Here is a 14,864-nt window from a genome sequence, read left to right as displayed (position 1 = left end):
TGTGCCCATTCTCTACGTAACAATAATCACAGTACATTTTCCGTTTTCTCCGAAATAACAGACCACGGTTCAAGCAATAATGAAGTGTTTTTAACACGCCCTTCGAAAAGTATATGTGACATTCTTTTCCAGGCCGAGAAAGTAATTCGTGAAAAACTGAACTCAAAATCGATGTGGGGCGAAATTCTTTTTGATTGTGTCGATTCTATAGACAAAATTTCAGTTGATCCTTCAGGAGCTGGCTGTTTGTCTTCAACATGTTATGGATATAATCCCCAGATTTGTTCATCATTATATGAAGGGCCGATTTTTCTTACGAATGAAAGAAATCCGGCGAGATTTACAATCTTGAACTTCCGCCAAATCTTCACGTAAGCTTTCGAAAGTCCAGTAACCAACAAATTGAGTTGGTAAGTAGTGCATTACCTTTAAAGTGTTCATTGGTGTTTGTTTTAATATGCTGGGAGTTACGTGTTATTTATGTATATGTACACTTGAGTAACTTGTGCTTTTCGCAACATGTGATGAAGGTCATAGCTCTTATTTCCGTGTATGATAATTTTCCATTGTTTTCTGCCGCGGTATTTTAATTGTAATCTCTCATTTTTTTAAAAAAGACAGTGTTTATACTTATCAGTTACGGAGTAATACGTTTCCTGTGTCACCATTCATAAGACCAGCTGATTGGTACTGTGGACCTACCACACTCTAGTGCTGCCTGGCGGAACGCACTTGAATTCGATGAGTCATCACACTTGGTTCTTCTATTCGTCACGCTAAAGCGGAAAGTTAAATCCCTTCTCCTTTACATTTGTTCTTGGTCTTGAGGTACGCAGGGGAAGGACCGGCTGTCGGGGCAGGTGTGAAGGCCGATGCATTCCCTGTGCTTGCGACATGTTAGGAAATACTTTCTCCTAATTATCAGAGTCCTATATTGTGTTCCTGCATTTATGTCGGTAACACAAGACTCACAGGTATAAATCCTTTTACTTACCCTTTATTAGTCATGAGCAACTGCTGGTAAGTTTGCTTGGCCATGGAAATTATAAAGATAAACTTCAAAATTATGGAGAGCTTCAAGTACTAGGGAAGCAAACTGATGCAGGTTTGGACATGGAGATCAGTAAAAGGATACAACGGGGAAAAGCATTCTACCAGTGTTAAAATGTTGGTGCGGAGGAAGCAAGTACCAATGAAGTGTAAAGAGGTGATATATAAGATGTACCACTGCCCAATATTGACATACGCTGCGTAGACCTGGACACTGACAAGAAGACAGAAAAATAAAATCAGAGCCAGAGTAAGAAATGAGAACACACGGAAGGAAATCAGAGTGAAAAAGCTTTACGACAGAATTAAGAGGGTAAACTTAATTTTATTCTTTTATTTTTTACATACCATAACACTGATGTAGCATGCTTGTGGTGCGTAAGATACAAAATTTGCAGGATATATAGGTACTTTAGTTGCCTTTTCAGCAAAGGAGACATAGAATTCCAGAGAAACCATTGACTCTGAACTTTCTCTGTGCCTCTGGATAAGAAAGTTTGTCCTCGGTCTTAACACTTGAATCATACTTTCCTGCTTAAATGTAGGGCCCTCCTTCCAGCGAGGGGTGTGCTCACCAAAGAAGGTAACACACACGGGGGAGATGTGCATTCCACACTGGCATACTCCCCTTTTCCATATGCTGCACATGTTCTCGTAATGTTCGTAAGACAGTCCAATGGGACACACCATTGTTGTGATTTTGCGAGTACGTCTGATGGGGGTCCTCTGCAGTAAGTTTTAAGATACGGTCCTCAGTGTGAAGACCACATCTAGGCCCACAAGCTTCACGCCTGGGCATGACATTTCCAGTGTCAGCTACTCTCTGTATAGCTGCTACAATACAACCTCTCACTAGAAGAGTCAACAATGAAGTGAAGCTACTGACCTAGAGGGGTCAGACTATGGACTAGGACAGACAACCTCTCACAAGAAGAGAGGAGAATGAAGCGAAGCGAAGCTTTTGACCTAAAGAGGTCAGACTATGGAGTAGGATAGAGATCCTCTCACTGGAAGTAACAAATGAAAGGCTGATAAAAAGTGGGCAAACAACGCCACTTTATTTCCTCTTTCAGTACTCCTTAGAACTAAACTATGTATGAAAGGTGAGAACATTCAGCCTGAGCAATTGTTGGGTAACATGGATGTCATTTACAGCCAGTCTGTCTGTCCTTTCAGTCCTACGTACACTTCCTATACCCTTCTGAAAAAAAGATTTTAAGATTAGCAGGAGGGCTGCAATGGAGGGGAGTGCCTAGAAATGGCTGCAAACTTTGGGTTGGGAAGACATAAGAATAAGGGAACGAGCTGCTCGAATAGGTGGTATGTTCTGAGCTGTTATTAGAGAGATGGCATGGAATAACGATAGTAAATGAATATGCTTGAATGGAATTTTTTAAGAAAGAAAATTCATAATAAAATAAAGTTGGAATTCAAAAGAGGACAGATTGGGGCAAATTTTTGTTTATGGGAAGAGGAATTTGGGATTGGAATAATTTACCAGGCGAGATATTCAATAAATTTTGAACTTCTTTGACAGCATTTAAGAAAAGTGTAGGTAAACAACTGAAGGGCAACCTGCCACCATGGCAACAGCCCTAAATGCAGAACTGTGGAAATCAATTGAATGATTGATATTAATGTAGGGAAGATCATAAAATGAAGATAAAGTTGGAATTCAAAAAAACAAATTGAGGCAAATACTCATTTTTAGGAAGAGGAATTAGGGACTGAAATAATTTATCAAGGGCGATGTTCGATAAATTCCCGCATCATTGAAATCAATTCAGAAGAGTACGTAAACAAATGATAGGAAATATGCCACCTGGGTGACAGCACGAAATGCAGATCAATGGTAACCGACTGACTGATTCGTGAGAGGACATGCCAACTTTATTTGCCATTGCCAGGACCTTTTTTCAAAAGGCTTCATGGTTGTCACCCGATTTGGTAATGCAGGGAACTTGCCAATACATAAGCTGGAAAGAATGTGAAGGTAAATACTGCCTACTGTCAAGCATCCAGTATGACCCCTATGTACCATACAGGCATCTCTTGTTTGTACGGAGAGGACACTCCACGGGTGTGCGCACGCACGCGCACACACGCACACACACACACACACACACACACACAAAACATTCTGCTTTTATCAGGAAAAAGGGATAAAAGTCATCCCATATTAGGACATCCCGATGTAAAGTCCTGATGCCAGTCCTATGGTTTCTGGGCGTTTGGTCTCTAGAAACGAAGCCTGAAACACTGCCATGCATGCACCCTCAGTGGTATTTAGAAAGCCTGCTATGAGGAATGGGATAGGACTCCCATGCCCATTGTCCAATGCAATTAACTACAATGGAAACTACAATGTAGGGTGATAGTCCATAATGCTGGTTAGTTAGAACACAATTAGTGGTAGCAGAATGCCATTTCATGAGATAAGAACTCTTAAAAAATCCTTTAGATATATCCTGAATAACCTTTTGCATAACCTGTTTAATCCATGTAGTTTGCGAGGTGAAAACATTCTAAACTTGCATGTAATCACATTTTTGTTGAGTACTTTAGAAAGAAAACTAATTTGAGTAATTGTATTACTAGCTCCAACAAATTCATCTACAAACTGCAATTTATTTCCAATTCAGTCCTAGAATTTGAAGATATGTTTATGCTGATGGAAGATAATTCAATTGCCAATTAAAGTAAAACCCTTTCATCACAAATGTCTGAATGCTAATCTTTTCAGTCACTTCTTATACAATTGAGTAACAAACCTTTTTAAACAAAAGAATTGACACACATACTGTGCGATTTGTTAAGAAGGAAGCCATGCGTCCTGTCTCGACTCAGTTAAATGTAACTTGAAAGCTTTCCAGTCTGTCGAACACACAAGTTAAATATATATATAACACTATAACATACCTTAAAAAAAAAAAAAAAAAAAAAAAAAAAAAAAAACACACATTATTAAACAAGGAATAAAAATACCCACTATTAAACAAAGAATGACATGTTTTGTTCTCGAAAGAACATCATCAGTTTCTATCAAGTCACACTCAAATATTTAGAATATTTATGTTACTTCCTGGAGCATGGAGAAGAGACAAGTGAGGTCATCATTAAGGTAAGTTCCAGATTTCAAGTTCCGAAGTATTAAACAGACAAACATAAATATCATAAATATTTGAGTGTGACTTGACAGAATGTTCCTTCAAGAACGAAACATGTCATTCCATGTTTAATAGTGTGCATTTTTACTCCTTGTTTAATTATGGTTGTTTTTTTTTTTTTTTTTTTTTACAGTTATGTTATAGTGTAATATTTATATTTAACTTGTGTGTTCTACAGACTGGAAAGCTTATAGGAGACATAATGTGGGAGAAACAAACTCCTTTCAATGTCAACAACCCAGTGCTATAATGAACATATATGCACTCTATACAACTAACATTACTTTGATTCACTGCCCAGGGCAGCAACTCACCATGTTTTAGGAGCTCCAAAATGGAGGAGATTTATGCTATACAAATCCATATCTTCAGTATGCCACGCAAATGTGGTCTTCCACATCCCAAAATAGAGATAGGCTGTATTCACCCCTTCAATCTTTATTCCATAATCATCATATACCAGGTCAAGGATGGTTCCCAATTTGTTTATATTCCACACCTGAAACAATGAACAGAAAATTAAAATAATAATGCAGAATTTAAGGTACTTTTAATTCCTATACATTTGAAAGACAACAGAGTGCTAGAATCACGCTAATGAACAAGAGTTCTTTAATGTGGATATAAACCCGATGATTCAAACCTGCAACCTGAAGTCCCCAACAGAAAGGGAGTGAGGAACAAACTAAGCTGGCCAAACAGAAGTAATGTGTATGAAAAATTCACTTCTATTTTGCAATTCAGACATTACAATAATGATGAGGATGATGATGCCTTTGTTGATAATCTATAGACTTGTTTGATGTAGCCCTTCATGCCACTTAGTCTCCTTTTAATGCCTTCATGCCTGCTATCTTGTGTTAACCTTTTCATGTCTATGTACGAATGCGGATCAAATATAAACGGGAATTTGAATGTACCGCTGCTGTTACTAATAATTCTGAGGTGGGGCTTTGCCAGGATTTTGGTGGCAGTGCCTGGAGAAAGGGTTTGCACGCGCAAACGACGGTGGAGAGCTGGGCTGCTTCAGTATGCTGTGAGTGAGCAAGAGGTGCACACGTCTGTTCTGCAACGCTTCATATTAAATTTCTAGCAAAGGAGGGCACAAAACCTACCAAAATTTTTAGGCGGCTCTGCACACAGTTTGGTGAAGAAGCACTTTCGCAGGCTCGAGTGTATAAGTGGGCTAAAAAATTTGTGACAGGAAGAGAAACCATGGAAAATGAACCTCAGGAAAGTAGACCGCGGACAAAAATCACTGCAGACAACATTGCTGCCATTCGTGACATTATTGGTGAAGATCAGTGAATAAAAATTCTGCAAATTGTTTTAGCCATAGGAATGTTACGCAAGTGTTAAACCATCATCCGAGATGAACTCCATTTCAGAAAATTGTCTGCAAGGTGGGTTCCTCGTCTCCTCAACCATGAACAGAAAACTTGACGCCAGGAAGTTTGTCAGAGACTCCTGCATCGCTACGAGGAGGAAGGAGAGGATTTTTTGCATTGTATTGTGACTTGTGATGAAACTTGGCTGCATCATTACACCCAAGAGTCAAAGCAAGCACGCATCAAGTGGCAGTGAAGAGATGAAGCAGGTCCGGTCAGGGCCAAAACACGCCCATCTGTTGGAAAGGTGCTTGCAACAGTTTTCTGGGAATCCACGGATATTTTGCTGGTGGATTTTCTTCACGAACAGAGGATAATTAATGCAGCCTATCACTGTCACCTTTTGGATGAAGCAAAAGCTGCATATCGCAACAACCGACACCGGCAACCGATCCGAAATGCCATTCCTTTCCATGACAGTGCAAGGCCGCATACTGCCGCTTTAATGCGAGAAAAACTGGCGGAAATTCACTGGACACATCTGGAACACCACCCTCCGTAGAGTCCAGATTTATCGCCCTGAGACTACCATGTGTTTGGACCATTTAAACAAGACCTAGGAGGACAGCTGTTCAGGATGATGCAAGTGTGCAAGAGTTCGTGCACAACTGGCTCCACACAAGTCCCTCTTCTTTCTATCAGGATACTATGTAGAAAAGTGATCTCTATAAATGTATTTTTTTTTGGTTGAAGCAATAAATTAAAGAAACTAGTTCCCATTTATATTTGATTCGCCCTCGTAACTATAGCATGCTATGCTACTCCGTACAATACGCGCAAATATTATTTCATATAGGGACGCATAATTAAATGAGTTCAACATCAAGTTTACATAACATGTGCAAAACAACAAGCATTTCAATCACTGTGTAGCAGGAAACTAAATAATTATTTTAAAGGCTATAAGCAATAAAGATGGTTCATGTTTGTGGGTTACTGTAGTCACGTCCTAGTTCGTGAACCATGGGCAATGGCTGAGTGGCCTAGTAAGTGGTCCTGAGAGTCGGGATACCAGTTGCTATGGAATGGGAGTGGGCATATCGGACATATTCCGAGTCATGGCCCTCCTTGCGCTCAGGCGGCTAGGGCTATAAAATTCACCGGTGGTATATAACCCGTTAGAGGAGATCCTGACTTGGACTACATGCAAGTAGGGTAGCATCCTGCTTCATGAATTTACCGAGCTCAGAACATTTTAAGCAAGCCCCGCACCTATGGGAGTAATGGAGTCCCACTCCCATTTGGCAGGCAAAATGGAATTCGATGGGGAGCTATCAATATTAGTGGGGCTTATGGAAGAAAGAAGGTAGAACTGGCTGAGTCAGCAAAGAGGATGCATCTGGATGTGCTAGGAGTAAGTGATATTCGGGTAAGGGGATATAACGAGGAAGAGATAGGAGATTATAAAGTGTACTCGACAGGTGTTAGAAAGGGAAGGGCAGAGTCTGGGATAGGGCTCTTTATCAGGAATACCACTGCACCCAACATAGTTTCTGTTAGGCACTTAAATGAGCAAATGATGTGGGTAGATTTGTCAGTTGGAGGAATTAGGACTAGAATTGTGTCCGTGTATTCACCATGTGAGGGTGCAGATGAGGATGAAGTTGACAAGTTTTATGAAGCATTGAGTGACATCGTGGTCAGGGTCAACAGCAAGGATAGAACAGTGCTAATGGGGGATTTCAATGCGAGAGTTGGGAATAGAACTTAAGGATACGAAAGGGTGACTGGTAAATGTGGGGAAGATATGGAAGCTAATGGGAATGGGAAGCGTTTGCTGGACTTCTGTGCTAGTATGGGTTTAGCTGTTATGAATACAGTCTTCAAGCATAAGGCTATTCACCGCGACACATGGCAGGCTAGGGGTACCAGATCCATAATAGACTATATCTTAACAGACTTCGAATTCAGGAAATCTGTTAGGAATGCAAGAGTTTTCGCGGATTTTTCGATGATACAGACCACTATCTGATCTGTAGTGAACTAAGTATCTCTAGGCCTAGCATAGAGAAAGTGAAATCTGTCTGCAAACGAATAAGGGTAGAAAATCTCCAGGATGAGGAAATTAGACAGAAGTACATGGATATGATTACAGAGAAGTTTCGAACAGTAGACAGTAAGCAGGTTCAGGATATAGAAAGTCAATGGATGGCATACAGAAATGCTGCAGAAGAAACAGCAAGGGAATGCCTAGGAACAACTGTGTGTAAAGATGGGAAAAGGTGAACATCTTGGTGGAATGATGAAGTGAGAGCAGCCTGTAAACGTAAAAAGAACGCTTATCAGAAATGGCTCCTGCTTGTTTTAGGGGGCCTAACATCGAAGGTCATCGGCCCAGAAATGGCTCCAAACAAGGGCCGAGGCAGACAGGGATTTGTATGTAGATGAAAGAAACAGAGCGAAACAAATGGTTGTTGAATCCAAAAAGAAGTCATGGGAAGATTTTGGTAATAACCTGGAAAGGCTAGGTCAAGCAGCAGGGAAACCTTTCTGGACAGTAATAAAGAATCTTAGGAAGGGAGGGAAAAAGGAAATGAACAGTGTTTTGAGTAATTCAGGTGAACTCATAATAGATCCCCAGGAATAACTGGAGAGGTGGTGGGAATATTTTGAACATCATCTCAATGTAAGAGGAAATCATCCTGGTGGTGTTGCGAACAGCCAAGCTCATGGGGAGGAGGAAAATGATGTTGGTGAAATTATGCTTGAGGAAGTGGAAAGGATGGTAAATAAATTCCATTGTCATAAGGCAGAAGGAATAGACGAAATTAGACCTGAAATGGTGAAATATAGTAGGAAGGCAGGGATGAAATGGCTTCATAGAGTAGTAAAATTAGCGTGGAGTGTTGGTAAGGTACCTTCAGATTGGACAAAAGCAGTAAATGCACCTATCTATAAGCAAGGGAACAGGAAGGATTGCAACAACTATTGAGGTATCTCATTGATTGATATACCAGGCAAAGTATTCACTGGCATCTTGAAAGGGAGGGTGCGATCAGTAGTTGAGAGGAAGTTGGATGAAAACCAGTGAGGTTTCAGACCACAGAGAGGCTGTCAGGATCAGATTTTCAGTATGTGCCAGGTAACTGAAAAATGCTACGAGAGGAATAGGCAGTTGTGTTTATGTTTCGTAGATCTAGAGAAAGCATATGACAGGGTATCGAGGGAAAAGATGTACACTATACTGGGGGACTATGGAATTAAAGGTAGATTATTCAAATCAATCAAAAGCATTTATATTGACAATTGGGCTTCAGTGAGAATTGATGTTAGAATGAGTTTTTGGTTCAGGGTACTTACAGGGGTTAGACAAGGCTGTAATTTTTCACCTTTGCTGTTCGTAGTTTACGTGGATCATCTGCTGAAAGGTATAAAATGGCAGGGAGGGATTCAAGTAGGTGGAAATGTAGTAAGCCGTTTGGCCTATGCTGACGACTTGGTCTTAATGGCTGACTGTGCTGAAAGCCTGCAGTCTAATATCTTGGAACTTGAAAATAGGTGCAATGAGTATGGTATGAAAATTAGCCTCTCGAAGACTAAATTGATGTCAGTAGGTAAGAAATTTAACAGAACTTAATGCCAGATTGATGATACAAAGCTAGAACAGGTTGATAATTTCAAGTATTTAGGTTGTGTGTTCTACCAGGATGGTAATATAGTAAGTGAGATTGAATCAAGGTGTAGTAAAGCTAATGCAGTGAGCTCACAGTTGCGATCAGAAGTATTCTGTAAGAAGGAAGTCAGCTCCCAGACGAAACTATCTTTACATCGCTCTGTTTTCAGACAAACTTTGCTTTACGGGAGCGAAAGCTGGGTGGACTCAGGATATCTTATTCATAAGTTAAAAGTAACAGACATGAAAGTAGCAAGAATGATTGCTGGTACAAACAGGTGGGAACGATGGCAGGACGTACTCGGAATGAGGAGATAAAGCCTAATTTAGGAATGAACTCGATGGATGAAGCTGTACGCATAAACCGGCTTCGGTGGTGGGGTCATGTGAGGTGAATGGAGGAGGATAGGTTACCTAGGAGAATAATGGACTCTGCTATGGAGGGTAAGAGAAGTAGAGGGAGACCAAGAAGACGATGGTTAGACTCGGTTTCTAACGATTTAAAGATAAGAAAGAGGTATAGAACTAAATGAGGCCACAACACTAGTTGCAAATCGAGGATTGTGGCGACGTTTAGTAAATTCACAGAGGCTTGCAGATTGAACGCTGAAAGGTATAACAGTCTATAATGATAATGTATGTATGGGATGTATGTATGTATGTATGTATGTATGTATGTATGCATGCAATAAAGAACAATGGCATTCTTTTAGGGACTAACACTATGCCGCTATGCTTCTGTAGCAAATCAACATGTTAAAAAATATAAAACAAAAGAAAATAGGCTACATTAAAAGCACCATCTCTTCAAGCAACCATGCCGACACAAAAGTACACAAATACAAAAAAAAAACCACCAATTACTGTGTCAATCCTTATGCCATAGCCTACGCGGCTGTATGATTTCACATGACACAACCATTACAACTTACCTCCTTTTAGCAATTATTGGCGTACTGTATGGTTGGACTCTTACAGCAGCCAAGTCTCGTAACTGATGTAGGTGGGAGTCTCATAATCGGGATCAGAACCTAGTCTTGTTCATTTGTGAAAAAACTTGCTCACACCTGTAAGTGCTTCCGAATATTACTATTATTTCTCCTACAAACATTTGGACTTTCGGAAAATGAGACGGGTCCAATTGTTAATAAAACTCGAGAAGCACCTGTTTTCGTATTGCTCCTTGAGCCATATGTCGCAGTGAAGATTTATGAGTTCTAGCTGTAAGCTGTGTGGTGCATCCTCTGACTGTACCTGAAATGTTACACTGAACAGTTGCATCTTCTGTCGAATACCATCAAGGTCTTTAAATCTATTATGAAACTCGCCTTGAAGCTAATCTACAAGATGAACTTATTTCTCTGGTTCAATATCAAAGTTAAAATATCCTAAACACTCATAATGGTAGAAATCCCCTTTACTAAATTGGTTGTTCCATACTGTTATTATATTGTAATTCCCTTGCAGCTGTAGATTTCGTTCATTTAAAATATCTGCCAGAAATGTCAAGTCACGGTCATGGATCTGAAGAATGTCTTTGCCCTTTTCAATCAAGAAATCAGAGATCTTGCCATTGATGCTTTCACGGCCCGTACTTATAGACATGATATAGACTTTTGGGCTTATGCCGTGTCAAGAGAATAAGGTGAAATTCTTTACGTTTCGCAGAGAACTTTGCTCTGCGTCATCAGAAGCAAATCTCGACTGTTCATGATAAAGGCTTCTCAAGGATTGAGGTTTGAATTTAGACGTTATAATAGAAGTGGCAGTGGTACGTTCATTCGTCACCAGATGGCTCACCAGATGCGATACAGTGCTAACGTTCAAAGCAGAAGCTGGCGGAACTATCAGAATCAGTCTGAGAGGGAGCCACATAACAACAGGAGTACACACATATGCAAGTGTGACATATATACAAGACTGGAATGAAATATCTGACAATGAGGAATGTATGAATTTGAAAATACTAAAACGAAATAACAATAGTGAAGCGACAGGGGAGGGGAACTACCTAAGTAAATCCCTAACGGCCAGTGTCCCTGTTGGAATCGTTAGGATTTCTATGTATTTCCACAGCTTCCCGTATACTCCTGGACCTGTAGTGTCTAATGTCGGTAAGAGCTCGAATATCTTGGAACATGACATCATGACCCGACAATAGAGCGTGCTCGGCAATTGCTGATATATCTGGCTGGTTGAGATGAATATTCTGTTCATGTTCCTTGATACAAGTACCAATGGACCGGCATGTTTGGCCAATGTCTACCTTGCCACAAGTACAGGGAATTTCGTATACCCTGGGATGAAAAAGTGGCGAAAATTTGTCCTTGGTTTTACCCAGACTGTGAGGAAGGACAAATCGTTCATGTAAGGACTTTTTATTTTGAATTTGTCATTTTTTTCCTTATTGAAATGCTGGTCTAGATGGATATATATATTTTCTAATTCTCTAGATGGATATAGATATTTTCTAATTCTGTCATTAATTTTCCCTTTTCTATCTTTTTGATGATTTTTAAGTCTTTCTCTATAGTTGTAAAATGGTGGCCGGATTCTCTCATGTGAACACTCATAGCAGAATGTTGGTGTTTTGCAGCATTAACATGTTCAAGGTATCTTGTGAAAAAGTTACGGCCAGTTTGGCCAACGTATGACAGTTTACATTCTACACGTTAGTGTATAGATACCAGAACTCAGATAAAGAGTTACTGCTTGAATTTATGCTATTGTGGTTGAAAAAAAATGTTTCGGTTTGTGTTTTGTGTCTAGAATGCTACATTAACACCTTATTTCTTAATAGAATTGGTATTCTTTGATAAATGGTTGGATCTGAAAGCTCTATAAATTAAAACTAACAAAACCCACCTGTTTATGTGATTTTGGGTGGAGTGAATCGTTTTTTTATTGTTCAAGGGTCAATACAACTACAAAATGCAAATTTGCACCCTAAATGGAGAATCAATAGAGAAAAAAACTGTTCCTCTTTTAGATTTAAATAATCCAAACATATATCAAGTTGCCAGTATTTTCAAAAAGTATAATGAATGAATAGCTTTTAAAAATAATAATAATAATAGGTTTTCTACTTTTTACAATACACCTACAATCAATCAAAGCGACAAATTTTCTCAATCAGGCATCTACAAACTACGATGTCAAGACTGCAAGACCTTATATGTAGGACAAACAGGTTGCAGTTTCTCAATAAGATAAATGTAACATGTTAATTCCGTTAGGTATAATCGGTTTTCGGCAATAGGACAACATATGGCAGATTCCAAGCATCTATCAACCAAGATCTAACCATTCTAAAAACAGAAAACAAAGGTCCAATGCTTAACATTTTGGGAAACCTTTACATTCATATTGAACAGTACCTCAATACTAATTACAATATTAATGAGAAACTTAATATTCTCTTTGATATAATTCTACTATTTATGTTAAACGAAAATGTAACAGAAGTACAACACTATGCCCTCCAATTCATATACCCCTCCCCTCTCCCCACCAACAAAAGCCATTCCTCTAATCCCACTGGCAGGTCATTTTTTTTTTTTTTTTTCCAAGTTGCTTTATGTCACACTGACACAGATAGGACTTAAGGTGGCGATGAGACAGGAAAGGGCTAGGACTGGGAAGGAAGTGGCCATAGCCTTAATTAACAATATAATAAATATAATCATAACAACTAAAAGATGGTGTGAAAATGGGAAACCATGGAAAACTATCTTCAGGGCTGGCGACAGTGGGGTTTGAACCCACTATCTCCCGAATACTGGATAATGGTGCCTGTTGCCATTTCTTGATGGATGCAGTGTTTTTGCATCCGTCTCTTGGCACAGGCCAGAGCAAAGTATAGCTTCCACCGAAGTCCCAGTCTCATCCATGGCTGTGACAATATGGAAGCTGCTGGGGTATGAGTGGTGCTGAGTAATGACATTTGGAGCACAAATAGTGTCCGAGTGTTATGAAAGGTGTTGCTCATAGGATCAGTCGTGATGCAGTGTCACCTTCTGGTCCAGTGAGGAAAGCAATGGCAAACTACCTCACTCCTCGTCTTGCCTAGCACACCTCATTTGGGCTCTGCCATTGGTTTTTGTGGTTTTCCTGTAACTGCGTAGCCTTTGGTGGTTGCTATCTGAGGATCCTACCAGCCTCTGGGCTGATGACCTAACAGACAGACACTGGATAATGGGCGCACTAAAGCGAGTGCAGCTATTGAGCTTGGTGCCGGTCAGTCTAGTGTTGGTTTAGTGAGTCCATAGACTGGTATATGAGGCACCTGGAGGTAGATCTCATACAATTTCATACTTCTCTTCTCCTTATTATTCAATTTCCCAATTAACAGTCCTTCACTTTCCGTTTCCCATAGTATACAAAATTGTAGATTGCTCGTGCTTATCAATAATTGCAACTTGAGAACCAAAGTTGTCCATCACATACAGTGTCACATAAAGGTCAAATTTTTAATACCAATGTTAATGCAAGATTAGAACCACAACAACAGAAATCATTACAAATATGTATATCAGAGGAACATTTTTATGTGTTATTTTTTAATTATTTTTTTTTGCTAGGGGCTTTACGTCGCGCCGACACAGATAGGTCTTATGGCGACGATGGGATAGGAAAGGCCTAGGAGTTGGAAGGAAGCGGTCATGGCCTTAATTAAGGTACAGCCCCAGCATTTGCCTGGTGTGAAAATGGGAAACCACAGAAAACCATTTTCAGGGCTGCTGATAGTGGGATTCGAACCTACTATCTCCCGGATGCAAGCTCACAGCCGTGCGCCTCTACGCGCACGGCCAACTCACCCGGTAATGTGTTATTTTAACCTCCCCCATTTTAACTGTGCAGTGTGTACATTATAACGTAATCTTTTAAATAAAGATGACATTTTTTTCTTACAAGGAAAAGTGATCCCAATAAATTTTAGATGCATGTGCAGGCAACATCAGAATAAACTGATATGCAACTACAAATATATGTCAATAAATAAGACATACCAACTGTACTATGTTAATGGTGATTGTAATTTGCATGTAATGTCTTTTCCATTTATGAATTAAGGCTGAAGATGACCCAATGCAATAGGGTCGAAACTACTCCCGATATGTAATAAATAATATCAACATAACGGCATAGCTGTCAACTTTACAAAACCAAAAATCAGGAGATTTGGATATGAAAATCAGGAAAAATAGGGAGGATACAATTGATCAAAAATGCTTATTCTACATGTCTTGGACGTTTTCTAGTCATTGTAAAATAAAATAATTTATTTGCTTCCTTGTTCACAAATTCTGTCTTAGTTAATGTACATGTTGTAAACTATGTAAATTTCACCTAAAAGACAACTTTGTAAGAAGCATACGACCATTGTATTTAGTATTAATTTAAGTTTAGTATTAAGTTCCAATGTTAATAGATTTAAGACTTGACCTTAAGATTAGTATTAGGCTAAAGATGCCCAAAACTAGGGCGAAACATGTCCCTAACTAGTGTTTATAATTCATGGAGAATTTAATCACTACAAAATATAAAATCATTGAATAGGTAGACACAGAAATTTTATTCAAGAAAGAATTTTACTTAGACTGATGTGAACGAACACGAACATAGTACGCGAGAACGATAGATTGA

The 14,864-nt window shown here is 39.4% G+C and overlaps 1 protein-coding gene across 11 annotated transcripts in view; it reads right to left on the bottom strand.

The window, feature by feature from the left end:
- Window positions 1–14,864, bottom strand: part of LOC136864113 (uncharacterized) — a 929,406-nt gene that overhangs the window by 845,078 nt on the left and 69,464 nt on the right. For all 11 annotated transcript variants that reach the window (XR_010859273.2, XR_010859274.2, XM_067140697.2 and 8 more), the window contains exon 5: window positions 4,532–4,716. Coding sequence is in view for 9 of the 11 variants with exons in the window: in XM_067140697.2 (XP_066996798.2) it covers window positions 4,532–4,716 (185 nt within the window). In the remaining 2 variants the exon portion in view is untranslated. The remainder of the gene's footprint in view (window positions 1–4,531; window positions 4,717–14,864) is intronic.

The sequence above is a fragment of the Anabrus simplex genome, chromosome 2 (assembly GCF_040414725.1).
Source record: "Anabrus simplex isolate iqAnaSimp1 chromosome 2, ASM4041472v1, whole genome shotgun sequence".
NCBI lineage: Eukaryota > Metazoa > Arthropoda > Insecta > Orthoptera > Tettigoniidae > Anabrus > Anabrus simplex.
This window is presented reverse-complemented; position numbering and strand designations above follow the sequence as displayed.